Source organism: Sparus aurata, chromosome 17 (genome assembly GCF_900880675.1).
Source record: "Sparus aurata chromosome 17, fSpaAur1.1, whole genome shotgun sequence".
NCBI lineage: Eukaryota > Metazoa > Chordata > Actinopteri > Spariformes > Sparidae > Sparus > Sparus aurata.
This window is the reverse complement of record NC_044203.1, coordinates 30,873,788-30,894,282: the sequence shown is the minus strand read 5'-3', so window position 1 is coordinate 30,894,282 and position 20,495 is coordinate 30,873,788. Positions and strand designations below refer to the sequence as shown.

Genomic DNA, 20,495 nt, shown 5'->3' with positions numbered 1-20,495 from the left:
TTTTATATAGTTACGTACATACAAAATACCATATTTTACTGTTCTTTTGGGGAAAACACATAAACACCCTTAGCATTGTTAAGGTATTTTCTTGTCCTGTGTCCATGTTCCTGTTGTCGGAAAATGCAATTCTGACATTACATCGTGATATTTAAAGTTTTAGATCATCAGGAGTTGAAAGATATACATTTCACTGATAATATCTAATGGTGTGTCTGAGGGTGGATTTTTCCTTCTGAAAGGGTTCCTGGTGTGGGAGGGGGAAATGTGGCATGTTTACTTTCCAGGTCCAGAGTTTCCCTGATGGAGCAATGGTCTCACGGCGTTGTTTGTTAAAGTAAGAGTGTGTTTCTTTACCATACACACACCTGCTACTGTCTACTCTTTTCACAACCTTCTGATTGTTCATCAGCATGTAAGGAAGGCAACAACAGCAGACAAGGCAAGGTGAGGCATAAACATTGGGCAAAAGAAATGTCAATGTAGTTTGGCTTTGAAGGCATATGATCTTGTAAATTTTGGAGCAGATGCAAAAAATTACAGTCAGTTGGTTTCAAACTGTATATATTATTCTGTACAGTGAAAATTACAGATTCAGGTCGAGTAAGGCAAGGCAAGTTTATTTGTATAGCACAATTCAGACACAAGGCAACTCAAAGTGCTTTACAGGCACACACAAATTACATTAAAAGACATAAACATTTCATTTAAAAGACATTAAAAATTGCATAAAAAAAAAAAAAGTAACAGTAAGTGAAACACTTCATAAATGGAGAGGGGCTTAAAAGTAAACAAAAACTGCAGTGACGTTTTAATGGTCAGCTTGTGACTTCCACTTTCTGCATTCCTCAGAACTCTTTATGTTGCCCTCAATGTGGTCCAGAGGTCATTGACTCAAAGAAAAGATATAGTTGTTTTGATAGAAAAAAACTCCCTCTGTCTGTTGCAATGGTATGTGACTATAAATAACAGTGTTTTCCAGAGTCAAAGCGCAATGACATTTGACAAAACAGAAGGTCATTTGACAAAACAACATGTCATCAAACACTTTTTCACAAAACAAGCCGACGTCAGAAAACACAAAGGACATACTCCACATGCAAAGCATCATACTTTATAACCTTTATTTAATCAGGTATTGTCATTAAGGTAAAGATCTCTTTTGCAAGAGAGCAGACGTAAGATGCCACAAAACACGGCCAGTCACACGCAAACACAGTTATAATGTTTGAAGTCGTCAAATGGGATGGGACTTTTCGGTTTCTTCTCTAAAAATAAATTTTTGATTTACATTTTTCTTGGTGTTATTCGATTGTGCAGGTGAAGAGTGACAGGACATGGAGTGGTGTTGAAATGTGGCGTGACCATCGTGTGAGTACTAGATATCTCCATGATCAGGCAGAGAGAGATGATTGATTGTACAACTTCTCTACCTTCAACAGAAAAACGTGTTTCACTGTTACGAGAAACCTGCATCTCTTTCATCTCTAGTTTCTGTGCTAGTTGTTCCACATGCGTTTTGATAGTAAGATTTAAAGCTTGACCATTTACAATTTCTGTACCATCATGTGAATGAAAGGAAAGGGAATTGTAAGATAGTATGATGGGTCCTTTAGGAGAAAACATTTTATTGGGATTAGTTACAAATTTGTAGTTATGTAGATATCTGCAGAATGTAAAAAGGAGACATAAAATCTATAATGTCTTGTTGAGTTGTAGAGGAGCCATGATCATAGCATCAAGCTTACATCATCTGCATAGAAATTGATACTATGTACATTATAAATAAATAATTGATCTAGTACTAAGCCTAGGTTATGGTGTATTGTAATGTATGTATTATTCCCTAAGACATTAATGAAATTGTCGAAAACACCCTATCTCACAAAGAAAATCGTGGATCCCCTTAAAAGTTTAGGGGTCCTTTCTGGGCCGAGATCCATCCTCCATCCAAGTGTCCTGGAAATCCATTTAGTAGTTTTTGTGTAATCCTGCTGACAAAACAACCAACCAACAAATGGACACAACTTCATTGGTGGAGGTAAAAAAAATGACATAATATATTCTAGGACATATAACTTCATGAAAGTCGACAGATGTAAAGGGCAAGTTTTTGATTACGTTTAAAAAGTACAATATGTAACATCTGCCGCTAGGGGGCTCTCTGTCTAAACAAAACAGAACAAAAGATATTAAACTGGCAGATGAACACTGCATGAGCGACGCATATGAACATAAATGTTCCTGCTGTCAAACTGGCTTCACTGTTGAAGTATACACGACTGATCATCAAGCTGATGAAAATCCTTCTGAGGTGACTCAGGTACAAATGTTCACAGATCAGGTCATGTGTTCAAGTTTTATTCACCTTAGATTTAGTCTTGTTCACTGTCTTCCCTATGCCGGAAGAAGCATGGGCGACCTAATAAAACACACCATTACCTTGAGTAAACTTGTGGATCTCCCTGGGTTTGAATGTTGATCACGTGAGCACACAACTCAACAAAACTATATCACAAAGGTGTAGTCTTTTTTAGACATTTTGATACAGAATTAATGCACATTATACTTTTAAAAGATGTCGTAACTGTTTGGATTAAGAACAGCACTTCATTCTACAGTTCAGGTGCCACCAAATGCACAGTGCGAAGAAGATGTAAGTGTGTATAATCTGCATAAATATCAAACGATATATTGTGTACATTAATTATGTGACCAAGTGGTAGCATATAAAATGTGAAAAGGAACAGGGAACAGACTCAACATTTTAGGTACACTCCAAGAAAACATGAAAAGCCGGACGCACATGATGGTTTGTTATACATAACCATCTGGAGAAGAGCCAAAACTATGTGGAAACGGGCAGGTCATTCTAATGATTGCTTGGCAGGTGATTGTAAGAACCGCCTGTCTGTCATAGGCTGTTATAGGCTCACTTCAACCAATCAAATCAACAGTCGGAGAACACTACTAGTTTGGTAAATCCAAGTCTTGCCGAACACGTTAGATGACAAGACCGACATTTTTCCGTCAAGAAAAGCCGTCAGTGCTGTTCTTCTTCCGGTACGATATATCTTCCAGTTCTGATAACTGCTAACATCTCGAGGAGCCGTTGCTGTTTTCAAACCAGGTTGATCCTTTCGTTGGTTGTCACATCTCAACCTCCCGTATAGCTCCAGTGGTCACATTGGAGAGGGCATGGCTTTCCAGTTTTCGCTGTCTTTCTTTGAAATTTCAATGTTAAGCTGTAAATGTTAAGGAATTGCGTATTTTTGGGTTATTCACTTTTTTTTGTCAGCATATGCAGGCAGATGAATAATTTACAAGAATCAATTATTGGGGAATATCTGTGAATACAATCTGAGTCTCTCATAAGAAAACCCGCTGACATATGACATGACAACAATGTGTGTCATATGTTATGTAGTTGCAGTAACCACAGACCAATCTCAGACCAGCGGAAGACACCAAATGAGGAAATATTTGTTGGAAGAATTTGTTCATCAGTCTCATAAGGAGGAATGAGGAAGCTGGATGAACTTCTTCAGAACAGTATTATATTGTAAAGATGTCTGCATAACACATAGAAAGAGAAAGTGGTGCAGAAGAAAATTATTTATTCATGACTGTACTTAGGGTTAATGATCATTTAACATGACAAACTTTGTTCAGCTAACACAATCTGCTAATTGGATCGCAGGATGATTGTGCAAGATGTACCTCTGTACATCGAGGTAGATATTCCACACACACACACACACACACACACACACACACACACACACACACAAACACACACACACACAAAAAAAAAAAACATTTCCAGTTAAAGTATTCATTTACCACATTAATAATCTCTACTGTATTTCTTACCAAATGAATGCTATTTTTCATTGGGATATATTATATGTTTGTAAACTGTTATATGTTTAACATTATAAACAGGCTCTTTTAATGTATAAACACATTAAAAGAGCCTACATTGTTTCACTGCCACTATGAGCAAAAAGCATGTGCACAAAATGTTACAAGAAATAATCCTGTGATGTCATAAAGGTTTGAGACTTCCTGTGATGCAGCCAGTGATAAGTTAAACCTCAGTTCCATGTCTCATTCACTCTTTGACACATCAGCAGCAGCAGAACATCCCCTGAGGTAATAGCACTTTTCCATCCACTCTACCAAATAGCATGTATGATGACTCTAGATTGTTTTCAAATAACCTAAACTATTTGTGAATTTGCTATCACAGGTGTGTGTTACAGAAATTTAACTCCTGTCACTGAAAACGTCTTGTGTTACAGAACTAGTTGATATCCAAAGAGACTATAAGAAGAAATGTTTTGTATTCATATCGGCAGCGTGATACTCATATCCACGAAGACATGAAGGGTCTGTCGCTCCTGTTGGTGAGTTGGTACTCCGGCATCCTTGCAGTGACCAGCAGCATCAAAGGTAATGCTCTCTTGTCCGCACACACCGCTGTTTCCTTTATGAACTTATTTGATGGGAAACGTTTTATCAAGGCAGCCTGGGGTAAAATATCCGCTTTTGGCCTGTGTTCACGTTATCATATTCTCTGTGTGGTAAATTGTGAACAGTTAACTTTACTGTCATACATTCCAGTCACCAACCACAGTGGGTTGAAAGGAAATTGTAGAAAAGTCATGTGGGATTTCATATCATCTTATTATCATGTAATCTGTCATCTGTGATTGATTTTGAGAAATGCTGTGATGTTAAGAATCTAGGCAGGTTTACTCAGATACTGTACTCAAGTAGAATTTGAGGTTGCTAAGTTTATACTTCTATTGAAACATTTTAGTCCAGCACATTTATCCAACAGCTGGAGTTGCTGGCTGCTTCACAAATTAAAAGATTAAGTAACTCAATTTAAGCAATTAAATGTATAAAACACTACAGATTAAACTTGAAGCTCCAACCTTTTCATCTTGTGACCCCTGAAAAAGCTAAATGTAGTTTGGGTTATTTAATTTCAGATGTCTAAGAGTTGTAAGCAGTCCCACCAAGGGGATATTTACCAAATCAAATTCTTAGGTGGTTTCATTTGAAGTAGCTGGTCAAAGCCCAAAGAGGCAAAATCTTCCAATATTGAGACTAGAAGAAATTTGACTATTTCTGAATAGTTATTCTTAGTTATTCCAGAAAGCCAAACTATTTTGTATTGCGGAGCGCTGAGGATAAATTGAGGAGTCACACAGCCAGAGTAAAGTTGTTGCTCTGTATCCCTTGGTCCAGCAGTAGATTCTTCTGTATTGTCAGACACAGTCAAAAACAACTGGTGTATAACATAATATTTTATGGAGCTATAACGTGCTGTTAGATTATTATATTTAAGAAAAGGGGGTTGCCAGAATCAACAACAAATGAATGTTCCTTGTAGCTGTTTTTAAGTGGAAACCAACAACTTCCCCCCACCCTAGCTTATTTAATTAGTACTATTGCTGGTGCCGTTGTCCCAATGTCACCTGGGTCGTTTCGGTTTTAGTGGTAACTCCAGTCTGACTGGATCACCTGTCACTTTCCATTTTTCCTCAGAGATTACATTCCAGGTAGCAGACAAAATACCAAAGTGATATTATTCTATAGCCATTACACTGTGCTGTCAACGGTAACTGCATAATGATACGTTACAGCAAAAACCTTGTCTAAGAATGGGATCTGAATACTTCTTCATCGACTGGATTGCTCAGTATTTGAGTACATCATCCTCTTATGTTGGTGTTGTACACACGTATGGATATCATGCAATTGTCTAAATTCAGTAAATGTTTTTTTGCTGTATCCTAAATTGTGTCAAAATGTACCTCACAATTGTGTTTTCTTCCCACTTTTGCAGTTGATGGAAAATGTTTGACTGACTATCGGGACACAGTTACCTGTGTGTTGAACATCACCGGTAATCTCCAAGAACAGTCTGCCTACAGCCTGAAATTCACGCACTATGAAGTGTCGGACCGGTACATAAAGTCAAAACATGACATTCTTCTTAATAATTTGTGTTTGTGTTTGTGCAAGTGATAATCTTCTGTTTTTGTTTTAGAATCCTTAGGCTGGGCGAGATCTTATGTCCAATTGAGGTGATGAATAAGACTCACAGCTACATCTGTAAACTGAAGGATGACCCTAATGAAGCTTTTGAAAGCTATGATTCGTATGTCATCGAACTTTGTCATGAATCTGGCTGCTACAATGTCACAAAAGAGCGTTTTCAACCATGTGATAACAGTAAGTATGACTTAATTATCATAATTGTATAAATAATTGACTTTCATGTGTTTTGATGTTTTTGTTTGCATGATTGCAAAACATTTTGGGGGATTTTGATATTCGAAAGTATGGTACCTTTATTATTCAGGAGAATAACAAAATAACAATCAATTGGTGTGTTCATCGCACAATGTACTGCATGTCTTAGAAAGAGTTTAAAGGATAAGTTCACCGAAAACGTATCTCACCTCCATGCTGACAGAAATTTGGCTGATGTTTCATCGTCCACTAAACATTTCTGGGGCTTCACAGCAAAACAGCATTGCAGCGTTGTCTAGAACAACTGAATTACTGGAGCCTAGTATCGCGATTAAAATCAGTTTAAAAGTCCAATCAGAGTAAAAAGGCCCAAACCAAATTAAATTTCAATCATTTGTAGAGTTGTGGTACTTTATCTTTTTAAGAGGATTTAACATCGATGAGGATACATGTCATTTCAAGAGACAGGGAGCTGATTAAACCCTCGCCAAAAGATATAAGATAAAGTGTAGACTAGATCAAATATCCAAAAAGGATAAGAAATGCATGATGTACATTCACCATTGCATATCACTCAACTGCTCCAATCAAATTCCTTTTATTAACTCCTTATAATCCCATCCTATGGAAACACTTCCCGTGAAATCCTTTAACCAGAATGATTTCAATCAGATTCAAGACTTATTTGTCTGTCAAATTTCTGTCTGTCTTGTCCGTGTAAACATCACTATTTTGTTGCTGTGAAGCTCCAGAATTATTTATCCTCTGAATCTCCATTGGCATGCGGGTGAGCATAAGAACACCAAATTTCATTTCTGGGTGAACTGCTCCTTTAATATATGATTTTGTTAATGTTTGTCATCAGTTCAGCTGACACCACCAATTATAACCGAGGTCCAACTAACACCAGAGACGATCAACATCACTTGGAGAAGTGGGTATGAACACCATCCGTACTTTGAAAGTTTGCCTACCTACGAACTCTTACTTGAATCATCTCAAAAGGAGGAGAGCAAAGTAAGATCCATTCTTATAACTTGAACATGTTTTGCCATAATAAAAAAACAGCAGTAATCACATATTTGATTGTTTCGATCTTTCCTCAGACTCTTCATCCCAAGTCACAAAGGATGTCTGAATCAATTCGAAGATCAGAGTTTATAGAAGGTGCTTTATATTGTATCAAAGTCAGATCTAATATTATTCATCGCGAATATAAAGCAACTTGGAGTGAATGGAGTCCAGCAACATGCATACGAAATGGTGCAGAAGAAGGTAAAGTGCCACTCATTCTTCGGTACAAAGGCTTCATGGTGCAAACTGTCAATTATGCATGTAAATGTACTGATATGAAGGGATTCTTAAAGTCTTCTCTGTGCTGTATTAGTATGTCTCAGTGTCATCAAGAGAGTGTTTTTATTGCGTGACTGTTGAACAATCATCTCAGAATAAAACCGCTAATTCGTGGACATCAGATATCTGATAGACTTACAGTCATCTCTGTAGTGTGACTCACTAATTCTGTATTATTTCATGACACTTTCTCAGAACAAGATAATATATTAGTCATTTTGACCAAAACTCTGGGCCCACTGTGTGTGGCTGTTGGAGTCCTGCTGTTTGTATTCTGGTGTCCTGCTGCAAGGTAATGCATCTGCACTTTGAAATGTCTATTTGCTCTACATAAAAAGCTACAAGCCTGATAATGATTTCATGATTTGTTCACCAGAATGAAGATAAAAACTCTGTCCCACACACCGTCGCCTGCCCCTTTCTTCAAACCACTTTTTCAGCAACATGAAGGCAATCTCCAGGTGAGGTGGAAACACGGTGTCCTCTTGTCTGTTTTCTGTCTAATTGCCTTGTTCCTGATGACCCGGGCAGACTGGTCAGATTAGTCACAAATTCGATGAAAAAATCTGTTCAATGCCAGAGTCCTGAGGATGAAATAAGGGCTCTCTCGACCTGGGGGAACCTGTCCAACGGGGTCGCTAGAATCAACAAATCATCACAAAAGTTTCTGAAGCAGCTTTAAAATTTCACAAAGATCTCAATTAATCTCAAGATGTTTCCGTCAAAACTAAGTGTGTCAACCTCCCGAGGTTGCAACAGGAAAGGAAGGATGATCTTCAAATTCAAAGTTGCAATGTGTAAGCATTTAAACCTGTCGAGTCATACTGAAATCAGATAAGGTCCAGCATATCACATATATGGAGTTTTTCCGGAGTAGGACGAGGTTGCGGCCGTAATGACATCTTGAGACTGCAACCAACCTGTAACAAGCAATTTTTTTAATTTTTTTTTTTACATTTAGAAAAATGACCATGTAGTGAAATTCAGTTATCTGAAATTTGATTTTTTTGGTGAACTTTTACTATAGCAAGATAACTAAAACTTTGAGCTGCCTACAAGAAAAGTCGGGGGGTTCATCCTCCCGGCACCATGAATAAATACACCGGATGTCATGGAAATCTCTCGCGTAATTGCAGAGATATTTAAGTTGGGACCAAAGTGTTGGACCGACCAACTGCCAGATCATCATGGCGTGTAACATATAGAAGTGATTTTATTAATGATCATATTAAGTTTATGGTGTGTAACATGTGCTACAGTGAGAATGATTCATCCATCTTTGTCTCACCTTATGTATCTCTGTGCCACTGTATTTGCAGGAATGGCTTTCACCTCAAGGCAAAATTATGCTAACATACAAACCTGAGGAGATCTTGACTATTGATTGCGTGATCGCTTCGCCAAAACCACCAAGAAAGCACCCAGAGGAGAACCAGGACTTCAACATCCCTGCAGTAACACAACTGGCATTCCCTCAGTGTCCAAGCTCCTATGTTGGTTTACCCGGAATACATGAGGCCCCTCCGCCTATAACTATGGTGTGTCCATCAGACATGTCTTACACTCAACTCCCTTGCTCTGTCTGGGGGGTTGGCTTTGGAGCAGTCCAAGTTGCCTCCTCTCCACCTGAAGATATCCTCAACATCAGCAGTGCAGACTCTGGCTGCACCTTTGAGGACCTGACCCAAAGCCCAGAGTGCAGTGTACCAAACAGTCCTGTTGATGACAGTCCGCCACCATGCATCTGCACTGATTACTGCATCCTCAATAAAACAGCAGAAGGTTTTGCTCCTGTTTTAGTGTCCAAAGGAAGCAGCGGAAATGTTCCATTTGATTCCCTGCAAGAGGTGAAGAGCTAGAATAAGAAGTGAGTCTGTCAGTTGGTTTGTGGAAAGTAAAGATCACAAGACTAATTATGCTGATCATAATGGCTGGATATTGCTTTGCAGGAAATGTTATATCACGCTGACTGTATGTTTTGCAATCCAGATAGTACTTAACAGTTAGCCAGTGCAGGTTTCTGTGATTGTTTGCCTTGAATTCACCGCACCATCATTCCTCTGACATCTCGCTCAGGGTGGGGAGCTTGAATGCTAGGATACTGTCATGCTGTTGTGTTTCAGTTTAGAAGTTGTGTAAATGTCAGGAATCTGACAAATTGCTGGCCGCCATGTGAATACATTTTATGTTAAAGCAGGCTTCTGCCATGGCTAATTTGATAATGTAACACTTGGTACATTTGCCAGACTGACTGCAGCATGAAACGACATGTGAATGTGCATCATTTTTACATCAGCTGTCTATGATATATGATACAATGTTTTTGTTGATGCATAGTTGATTTTTTTTCATGTAAGCCATTAAAGGGGCATTTTATCATCTCTGAATTCAAAATTACAGCAGTCAAATGCTTGAAGATATTTCATGAACCACCATCCATCTTTAAATTGTTGGTTTTGATCAGTGCAGTGGAAACTAAAGACGTGTTGCCTGGATGAGGCTGCCTGGCACTGCTGCTGAATTTAATAGAATGGTTTCAAATGCTTAGGATGTACAGTATTTCCCTAAGGGAACCAATAAAGAATTCTCTCAATAGTAATGTTTTTCTCTATCAATTTCTCCATAAATTTTATCAAGTTAATACATCAATTATATGTGTATATTCTATGTGTGTATACATGTCTGCATGGAAATGCAAAATTTAAGCATTTTGACTCCTCAGACTTCTTGATTTTACATGTTTTGTGTTGAATACACAGTACACATTCACATCGACACTGTGTGATTATATTACATCTATAACATTATATATTTACATTTACAATATCTACATTACATTACATAATGTGCTATATATATATTTAAAAAATATCACTTCATATCACAATATTAATCACTTCTCCCCTTTATTGAAGGATCAATAAAGTCTCAAATTATCATTATTATTGTTATTATTATCATTATTATTACTGTTGTTGCTGTTATTTTATAATGATGTAAATGTATTATGATATGATGGCTCTGCTCATTTTCAGGTTGCTTCTTATTAAATAAATCGAATCTAACATGTGAGTTTGGTTCAGCCACACTGGCTGCAGTTCCGCAACAATCCGGTAGTTGGCGGTATTGCAGCTCTTTCGCCTGCCGAGCACAACGACACATATAAACAAACAGTAGAAGAAGAAGAAGAAGAAGAAAGGGTTAGCAACAGTCCTCAGCAACTTAGACGTTAGAGCCGTTAACCTCCTGTGTGTTTTTATTTCTGAGTCCGACAACGTTTCTGTGGGCGTTCAGACACTAAACTGTGGCTGCGGATATTTTTTATTTATTTCTTGAGAATATTTTTGTGTCGTTGTTGTTTTGGTGTCTCGCAACTGAGCAAAACCGCGAGAGCAGAAGTCCTGTCATTATTACACTGTGCGTGCTTGCTCGGTCAGTGAGTAACAATGAGTCATAGTCATAGTTACAACTCGTCTGGCTCTCCTCAAAGGTTACACACCGAGGACGAGACCCTGGCCATAGAGCACGCCATCAGGGCGGCTGTAAACACGGTGATGGACGTGATCTACAGCGCCTGTAACCGCAGAGTGCAGGAGTACCAGAGGATGGTGGCCGACAGGGACGCGGAGATACGGAGGCTGGAGTGCAAGTTGGAGAAAAGTGAGAGTGAGCTGAAGGGGTTGCGGCTGGAGGTCGGAGGGGGGCAGCCTGCAGAGGGAGAGCTCACCTGTCTGGCCACTTCCCTTCATGAAAGGGAGAGAAGCTCAGGTGAAGCTGTGAAAAGTTCCAGTAACGAGCACTGTGGTGAGCACAGCGACATCAGTCCATATCAAATGTATGAGGTTCAATATGTGGGGAGGCAACAGGCGACACTGCTTTCCCCCCCTGCAGAGCTGCGTGTCTCTGTGTGGCCAGGAAGTTCGCCCACTCATTTTTCTATTCATTTATCTGTTTCATCAGCTGTAGGCGCGGAACCACCCACACAAATTTCCCCCAAGTGCCATGACACCACGGAGGCCTTCCCCCACCAACATGCCCAGTCTGAGAAACAGTCATGGGAGGGTGAAGGGGCAGCTGGAGCCTTCGGGTGCCTCACCGCCCTGGTGAAAGAGGAACCATCTGACTTGGAGACGGTCATCAAATGGGAAGTGTGTGAGGGGATTTTGCTGGACCAGCCGCAGGGTCAACGTGGAGCTGAATATCAGCACAAAGAAAAACCCGCGAGGAAAGGTTAGCTCAGCCCAGTGCCACCGTCCTCCAGTGTTGGTAGAGTGATTAATAACGTCAACCTTTTTTTTTTTTTTCTTTTTTCTTGGGGGGGTCTTCAAAGTCAAATCTGTCAAATGCAAATGAGTAGAGAAGGTTATGATGGCAACTATAAATAATAAGATGAACGTGATCTGAAGGATATCAGTGTTGTGATCTACAGTCAGTTGATATTGAAAAAGAATATGTCAATTAGACGGTGGCTTGAACTTTTCTCCCACTCAAAGGGGTTGGTAAGCTGGTAAATGAGCCTTCAGCCCCCTGAATAACTTGGGGGGGTGTCAGGGTCTCAGCACGTTTCAGGCAAAGTTTAAAGTTATCAGATGAACTTACAGCATCTGAAACCCCATCTAGGCTAGCATCTGACAGTCTCTGTTAACCTGTAACCTTTTACACGAGTTTGTTTCACTCTTAAAGTGACTACTTCTGCCATTGTTCATGTTTCAATCTGAGTGTGAAATCACCCATGCATGCTTTTGTGGAAACACAAAGTCTATGCCATCAGTTCTTAGAGAGAGATCGTTGAGGCATATACGAGGCTTCTTGCCCCGCCACATGAACAGACAAACATGTTTGTCCTTCGACGTTGTCAGAAGACTTGTCGTGCAGCTGAGTTCATTTCAACATTTTGCATCAGCGACAGATCAGTTCTGTGAAATCAGCAAGAACAATAATAATGATAAACTTTTTTTATACAGCACCTTTCAAAACACAGTCACAAAGTGCTTGGCAGAACTGAATGAAACACAAAGGAAATAAAATAAGCCAAGAGCTACGGAAACACAACACAGCAAACACAGAATGTCAGTGAGTAAAAAGTGAATAAACCTTAACCCTCTATGGTACCGTGTTGCCCTCAGGCACTGAACCCATTTTTGGCCTGTCACATCTCCACAATGCATCCCTTTGAATGATGCAGTACTTAAAAAGAGCAGGAAGACCATAAGGAAACAAAAGCAATGCTTTAATTTGTCACACGACCTTCCATCTTGAAACCCCTTTTCCTGGACTTTTACAAAGAAAACAGCTTTGCCATTTTGCTCCGACAAAAGTGGCTGAAAACATAATTACCTGGCCCTTTTCTGTCATGAAAAAAATATATGCACACTCATAGGTGAGTAAACTTTATTTTTTTTATAGTATAATGCAATTTAATCACTCAGTGAATAGTGGAAACTTGTTAAAATGCATCTGATGCCTTGAGGCAACAACGTACCATTATGGCAAATTGCGTGAACCATTATGGAATCACCATGGCAGCATGAAATGTTGGTAGTGTGTGCTTAGGTATATATAATATTCAAAAGCATACCATTCATTATAATCTTTATATAGCATAGTGAGGATGAATGTTAATTAAGTAGTAATGAAGATGAGCTGCAGGAATACTTGCCAGGAGAATTTGAGACTGAGGAGGAGGATGAGAGTGAGAATCAGGATGAGAATGAGGAGGCCCCACTACAACAGTGCCTGCATCACCTGTGTGTCAGGACAATACCGGCCATTGGCGTATTTGGGGGAGAAGAAGGGCCGCTCCAAAAACCCTAGCTGTAAGGGTATTATGAAAGTTCGGTGCGCAAAGTGTGTGAGCTACCTGTGCTTCACACCAGAAAAAAACTGCTTCGTGCAGTAACATAGGCAGTGAGGGACAATCATTCGAATGGTCCACAATGCCTACAGGCAACATTTAAACTATTTAAAAGTTATTTTTATGTGTCTTTTACATTTAAAATGGAACTCATTGTAACTTGTTGAAGTTTTTATATAACATAAAAATGCTCCAAACTTTTTTTTTTCCTAACTTGCATCATATTTCGTACCATAGAGGATTAAAAAAAACTCCTTTTTCAAAAGTGATTTAAAAGATGAGACTGAGTTTTCAACCCCAGTCTCATCAGGCAGCTCATTCCAGATTCCAGGAGCCCTCGCTGCAAAGGCTCAATCACCTGTGTGTGTTATTCCAGACCTGAAAAATTAGGAATGATGCATCTGAGGTACCTCAGGTAACAGGAAGGGACATAAGGCAGCAAGATATCTGTCAAATCACTTGGAGCGAGGCCTCTCATGGCTATGTTAGTTATCAATAAAATCTTGAAATCAGTTCTAACTGAAACATGAAAGTATTGAACACATATAGACACTCGCCTCATCGTGTAGTGATGTGATGACACTGGAATCCAGAGAACGTAAAAACCATTGGATGGATCTGTATTACAATACCCATAAGCCTTGGTTGCTGAAGCCAGAGGCATATCAGAGTTATTCAAAAATGTTTTCATAGCCACTATGTACAGTATTATGCACTTATTAAAGGTATCAACACATGCAAAAGTGTTCACATCACATCTGTCTGTCCTTTCTCTGTTAAATTTCAAAGACCCCACGCAACATTAGAAAGAATTACCCAGGTACAGTATGATGATTACTATATGGAATTATAAGATTTTGTAAAGCAAAGTAAGCCGCAGTGAAATGTACTCGGGTGCATGACATCAAAAAAAGCTCCAAAAAGTTTTTTTTACACTCAACCTCACCGACTGTTCTGTTTACACGATAACAACTTCCTCTCAGTTCAAGTAGCAAGTTGCCATTTCCTGTGTGAATAAAGTGCGGATTGCTCGAAGTATTTGCTTTTGAGGATGTGATGAAAGTATCAGAAACTACTACTGCAGCTGATGACAGTGGTTTCCGTTTATCAAACATTTCCCTTCCCTGTGCAGCATTGATGTAGCGTTGCACTGTCTTACCATGCTACATCTCTTTCCTCTGACCTCATGTTGGGTGGTCAGAGGTTAAAGTCGACGGTCGGCAACTTTTTTTTTTTAAGTGTTGCAGGCATCAAATTCAGAACGAGTGCATATTTACCAAAACAAAACAAAACGTCTATCAGCTTGATCATTGAATGTCTTGTCTTTTTCCTGTTTCCTGCAACTGAAAATAGGGTGGAAAGGATTTGCAAATCAAATGTGTTCATGTTTTATGCAGTGTCCCAATATTTTGGGAATTAGGGCTTTAAGGAAGTCAGAGGATCACCAGAGGTCAGTCAGTTTCAGTGCTGGGGCTATTGAAATACTAACGTGGATCAAATCTGCTACACTCCATATGAGCAGTTTGTTCCACCATTTCAGATTTTGAATGCCAGTTTCAACAGTATTGAAATCTTATTTTGCAGACACGCAGGCTGAGCGGGAGGCAAAACCTGTTGATCCCCAGATGAGCAAGTTGATGGCAACAGAGCATGAAGATGAGCGTGCTGACCATCTAAAAAGGAAAGGAAGGTATTGATCTTTACATCTATATAGAATAATCAAAAGCACATACAGACTGTTTTATGAAATTGATTTGACTGTCAGTTTTCTGTCAGTGTCACGATTTGATTAGAATTTTTTTCCTTTATTTTGTTCAACTTTCTTCTCAGCACTGACGGCTATGCCATTGTTAGACGTTCACATCTGGATTTGTAAAGATCAACAGCTGAGTCAAGTTCAGATAACATTCACCAAAAATAAAGATTCACCACACTTTGTGGCTTCAGCAGAAAACAGCAAAAGTATAATCGTTTGTCAAACAGTTTGGTTTCTTAAATCTATCCCAAGTCAACCCTCTTCCAAAACAATTTCAATGACGCATCTCTGAAAAAGAAAGTAAACCCAACATCTCTGACCTCCAGCCAGTTGAGTGTTTGCAAGTGCAGCTGCAAGCTGCTGGTAAGCGAGCTGTGTCATCTATGAGGACGTTTTTTTCCTGTCTCTCTTCAAGGATGTGCACTGGGCAAGTTGGAGAGAAAGAAAAAAAGTAGTGGGAGAATCATCAGTCTACTTTTTGTTTTTGTTGTTAGAAGTTGAAAGCTCATTTTGATTAATTTTCGATTTGGAATCAAAATCATGACCCCCCCTCCTATTGGACAGGAAAAGAGCTTTCTGTCCCTGTAAAGTGTTTTAGGGAGTAGAGAGAAACTAAATCAGCAAATGTCCTAGATCCTGTGTTTGCATTTAATCCTCATTTTTTTATTTGTCCAAAAAACTAATCTTGAAGGTCTGACAATGTGCTTCATCAGACAAAAGTTACATTTCATTCATATTTCCCTGTTGCGTTATTTTGAATCCAGAGAAAAAAACGGATGCCACCTGCCCGAGAGCGAAGAGGAGGAGGCTTTGGTGAAGAGAGCTTGTGTGTCCCGGCCCTTTGCACCTAAAATAACTGCTCCAAAAGACAGTCTGGCAGTTACTGGCTCACCACAGCCACAGAGGCAGAGCTTAAATGGCTCCCCGAGTTCCAGTTTAAATGCACAGGAACCCCAGGCATGTCAGCATCAGACGTACATCACCATGTCAGCTCCACAACCCACATGTGACCGTAAGAACTCAAATTTGTATTATATTTATTTTATATAGATTAGATTAAAGTGTGTGTATTAATCAGACACAGACTGCAAACACATTTCTGTTTATACTACAATACTATAATGTCAAGTATTGGTTCACATGATACTGTAGGAAGTCTGCAGGATTTAGGCCCAATGTAAAGTTTAACACACTAGTTAATTTTTCAGTTTTAAATCCTTAGAGGTTGTAATATGTCCTTTCTCCCTCTCAAATGAATATTGAAAGCACAGAGTTAATTGCTTCCACTTCTCTCATCTCAAGCTTCATCAAAAAACAACATTTATCAGCCGCAAGTAGGTTGCATGCTGCCACCCAACAGTCATAGCTGGCATTGCTTCCTACCACTGACCTTATTAATCTGCAGACACGCACAAACAAACACAGCCACTGTGCTAAAGTGGGGCCAGCAGCTCCCAAGTGAGTAAACATCAAAGTAGATGACATTGGTGAATGCAAATCAATAATGAATAATAAAAAGTGTTCCAATAAGATGTTTGTTGTTTTTTTGGTTTTTTTTTAAGCAATTCTCCTAGAGGTGCTCGTTTCACTCGAGACAATCAAACAACAGAACACGACCGTTCTTCAAATACTGCAGTCAGGAAACTCATCTGGAGTGCCGCTCTATGAACCTCCAGATGTCGGGTCGCTCCCCCTTCCACTTCAGTCGGTGCAGGACTTGAGAAGTTTGGAGCAGAGGCTCTGCACTGAGCCAGAGCTGAAGAAAAAAATGGTAAGGGTCAAAGAGTTGATTTCCGTAAAGCATGAGGCTCACACCAATGCCCCCCACACTCTTTGCATCCACTCATTTTTAAAACTAATCCTTTACCTGTAATGATTCAGAGGGAGCGTTCACCCCATCATCAAAAATCAAATATTTTTCCTCTTTGTCGTGCTATTTATCCATCTAACGGCTACACCCGCCAACCGTATCACAGCACAGAAGGATGCATGGACAAGAGGCTCAAGCTCTGGACATCGCAGGATGTAAACATTAATCGGCTCAGCTATGTTGTCAGCAAGCTTAGTACGTGCACACTTCCTGCTGCGTGGTGACATGGTTGGTGAGTGTAGTTCAGTAGAAATAAAATAGTTCCTGTATGAAACTAACCACAGCAAGGATTAATCTTGAACAGTTTATTCTTTCAAATGCGTTTTTTTTTTTTTTTTTGGGTGCTATGCGAACACCTGTGGCATCTTGCTTCATTATATTCAAGAAAAGGCAGATATCATGATGAGCAGTATCTCCAAAACTCTGCAAACCACACCACAGCTATCAACATGGATAAATAGCAGTATAGGCAAGATAAAAATAAAAAATGTTTTTTTTTGGGTGGTGAACTTTCAGCCAAGCATTTTTTGTACTGCTTGTCTATGAAAGATGAGAACTTCATTGAAGCTAACAGGATCCTCCTCAATTGTTTTGTCAATAGCTCCTGAACCAAATATGACAACACAGAAGAACTGATGTCTGCACCTTTATTTTGATTGTCAGGGATTACAGTGATACATTGTGCAAAATCACCAACTTTTCAGGTGAACAGTTAATGTTGAAAGTTTCATGGTTTATGAAAAACGTGTTGCTGATCATCTGGACTCATAACAGTTGTTGCAGGCTTCTCATCCATGAGGCTGCTGATGTTGTGTATATTGACTGTCAAATGTTCAGCTTCTTAAATCTTCAATTGGCTCTCTGCAGATCTCATACCTGGGTCTTTCTGGAGGCATGACGACCAAAGAGAGTGTCTGGAGGATTATGGCCAAGCTTTTTACGAACACTTTGGCCACAAACATAAACTGGAGGGGAAGGAATAACAAGCAGAAGATCGAGAACCTCACCATCAAGAAAGTTATCCTCAGTGAGTATTCTTAGTGTCAAGAAGAAATGCCATCATACTTGAGAGCACTTTTCTGTAAACTATCACCCTGTGTTACCTCTCTGCTTACATTTACCCTGCACCCTCTCCTCCTGCAGATGCAGTCAGGCAGAATTCATTCTGCAAGGATGCCATGGATGAGGAGATAGAGAGATATATGAAGCGCTGGCTGCAGCTGGCTGGAGACCGGGACGGTGGGAGGAAAAGAAGGGAAAAGTGCAAGGAAGCACACAGCATGCAGGATTACTGTGTGGACGACATGTTTACTCATGTGATGGAGTAGAACACTGTACATCTGCAACACATATTGTACATATCATGCACACAAGCACACTTATTATGATGAAGACACAGTGGGTCCTTGCAAAAAAAGGCACTTATCCCTTCGATGAATGTCCTCTTGACTGAATTTATATCTATTATATTTCTATTTCTTTCAAGTGATCTATAATAATGATAAAACTGCAACACACTAAAAACCAACAAAACAGGTCTGCAGCCATAAGAAGCATGCATGCATGCTAGAGATGGGATAAAGGATTTTATCGTGGATCAGGAAAAAAAAAAGGTGTTTGTGGTGAATTTTCATAACCATGAATATCCTCACATTAGCGAATTGAAAATGATATCTTACTCACTGACGTACAATCCCACATTGGTTATCTGATTTATTATGAATCGCCTAAGCCTGGTACAATGGCTGACGTAAACGACAGGGAGATGAGGTCACCACAATTTGATAATTCTTTATCTGTGCAGGATGAACTTATGATTCATGATTACGGATTTCACTAAAGTCACTAAAAAACAATGTGTGTCCTGTCTGTGATGCAATACACATAGAAGTTTTCCAACAAAATGTAAGGTCAAAATGATTCCAGTATGGTTTTGTGCAGTTTTAGTTTCTTTTGCTAAGAATATCTCAGTGATTATCTGGAAAATATCACATGAAGTTTTCATATCATCCCGTGCCTAATGCAGACACACACAACACTGCATTCACTCTTCCTTTTTATCAATCAAAGTGAGGAAGGATCTGATAACAAACCGAACACAAAAATGTGCAGTTCCTTTTGCACTTTGCACTGTTACTGTTGTCATTGCTGGCACTTCCACCTGAATCATGTATCTTATCTTGATGTTAGTTTTCATGTTGTTGTTATTATTATCATATTTATTTTTACTCGAGAGAATGTGTTTATTGTACTCACTGTTAACAGGCCTTATAATTCACATTGTTAAAAAATTAATGAAGGAAATATCATTTAAAAGTGTTAAATAGTCTCTTATTATAAAGTATTATTCTCTCCCAGGTAATTAATGTTTTGCATTTACTGTAGAGTTGGTGATATCAGTACAATCACACTTTTGTGATGCGTTTTTATCCATTGCTGCCTTTATATATATTGAAAAATGTCAATTTATCAGTGATATTGACAAAGATTTGTGACAGTTGTGGCATTCTAATTGAGTTTAATCTGCAGAAGGAAACCATACTTTTTAAGCAGTTGTGGTTTGGCCTCATTTCTCGTCAGTTTCATTGACTTGTTTGATGATATCTGATATTCATGAACTGAAGAAAAACAGTGTCCCAATTGTCAAACAAATTGCTTTTTTAAATAAAGTTGAAAAAACAGTATATCATACATTATTTAAGTTATTTTCAAATGTTCAACAGGAGGATTGGGAACAGTTTTTCATACTGTGGTAATATGAATGTTGTTATTTTCTTCCTTTTTCACTCTTCAGTCACATTTTATGAATGTAAGCAGTTGTAGAGCAGGCTTTGGTGACACCTAGAGAGGAAATGCGGTAACAACAAATTTCAAAACACAAGATTGGAACCTGGTATGAAAGGTCTTTTATGAGCTGGACACTGATCCTGTTATTTTTCTGAGAAACATCGCTCAACACACGACACCAACATGACTGCCAACTTGGCATAAAAAAGGTACTTGAAAATCACAGTAGATCTGGTCATATTGACACCTGCAGTTATGTTAGTGGGTAGTTTGTCAGTTTGGTAAGCTGCTAATATACAGGACCAGCTGTGCAAGGCTTAAATTATTGGTTTTGATGACCGTTCAATGAGATGACATCATGAATGCTGCAGTCTGTTTAAGAACATATTTTCACAGTCTTGTATTTCGTTAGTTAACTGCGATTTTATTGACGTGGAAAATTATCTTTTAAGTTGATAAACATCCTATGTGTGATTCATGGCACAATTCAAGCGAGATCAAAAGATTATTAGTTCCTCTTCATTCAGTACCATGCAAAGTTTTTTCTGAAACAGAGTCCCATGAGGGAAACCGGAAAGGGCGTGGCCGCCAGGCGGCGCTGTGGC

The 20,495-nt window shown here is 39.1% G+C and overlaps 2 protein-coding genes across 6 annotated transcripts; both read left to right on the top strand.

Annotated features, from left to right (window-relative positions):
* The first annotated feature begins 40 nt into the window (after positions 1–40).
* LOC115567884 (interleukin-21 receptor-like) lies at positions 41–10,222 on the top strand. 5 transcript variants are annotated; one of them, XM_030394811.1, is made up of 10 exons: positions 41–447; positions 4,137–4,155; positions 4,305–4,455; positions 5,861–5,981; positions 6,065–6,249; positions 7,136–7,287; positions 7,377–7,545; positions 7,819–7,915; positions 8,000–8,084; positions 8,943–10,222. In XM_030394811.1, the coding sequence occupies exons 3-10, from the start codon at positions 4,386–4,388 to the stop codon at positions 9,480–9,482; spliced, it is 1,419 nt and encodes a 472-aa protein (XP_030250671.1). In that variant the 5' UTR covers positions 41–447; positions 4,137–4,155; positions 4,305–4,385; the 3' UTR covers positions 9,483–10,222. The 5 variants fall into 5 exon arrangements, with proteins under 5 accessions (XP_030250671.1, XP_030250670.1, XP_030250666.1 ...); XM_030394810.1 differs by having other exon boundaries at positions 4,057–4,155; XM_030394806.1 differs by lacking the exon at positions 4,137–4,155 and adding an exon at positions 1,321–1,371 and having other exon boundaries at positions 4,362–4,455.
* A 595-nt stretch (positions 10,223–10,817) lies between these two features.
* Positions 10,818–19,789, top strand: LOC115568136 (uncharacterized). Its single transcript, XM_030395240.1, has 7 exons — positions 10,818–11,427; positions 11,584–11,853; positions 15,062–15,167; positions 15,998–16,245; positions 16,796–17,004; positions 17,971–18,130; positions 18,247–19,789. Exons 1-7 carry the CDS (start codon positions 11,070–11,072, stop codon positions 18,429–18,431), a joined length of 1,536 nt encoding a protein of 511 aa, XP_030251100.1. The 5' UTR covers positions 10,818–11,069; the 3' UTR covers positions 18,432–19,789.
* The last annotated feature ends 706 nt before the right edge of the window (positions 19,790–20,495 follow it).

Bases quoted from the DNA above. Each gene is read 5' to 3' on its own strand.
- LOC115568136 (XM_030395240.1), top strand. From the start codon at position 11,070: ATGAGTCATAGTCATAGTTACAACTCGTCTGGCTCTCCTCAAAGGTTA. The intron at 11,428-11,583 runs GTGAGCACAGCG...CTGTTTCATCAG, and splicing joins TTCCAGTAACGAGCACTGTG to CTGTAGGCGCGGAACCACCC. The intron at 11,854-15,061 runs GTTAGCTCAGCC...CTTATTTTGCAG, and splicing joins AGAAAAACCCGCGAGGAAAG to ACACGCAGGCTGAGCGGGAG.
- LOC115567884 (XM_030394806.1), top strand. The intron at 4,456-5,860 runs GTAATGCTCTCT...CCACTTTTGCAG, and splicing joins AGTGACCAGCAGCATCAAAG to TTGATGGAAAATGTTTGACT. The intron at 8,085-8,942 runs GTGAGGTGGAAA...CTGTATTTGCAG, and splicing joins AACATGAAGGCAATCTCCAG to GAATGGCTTTCACCTCAAGG.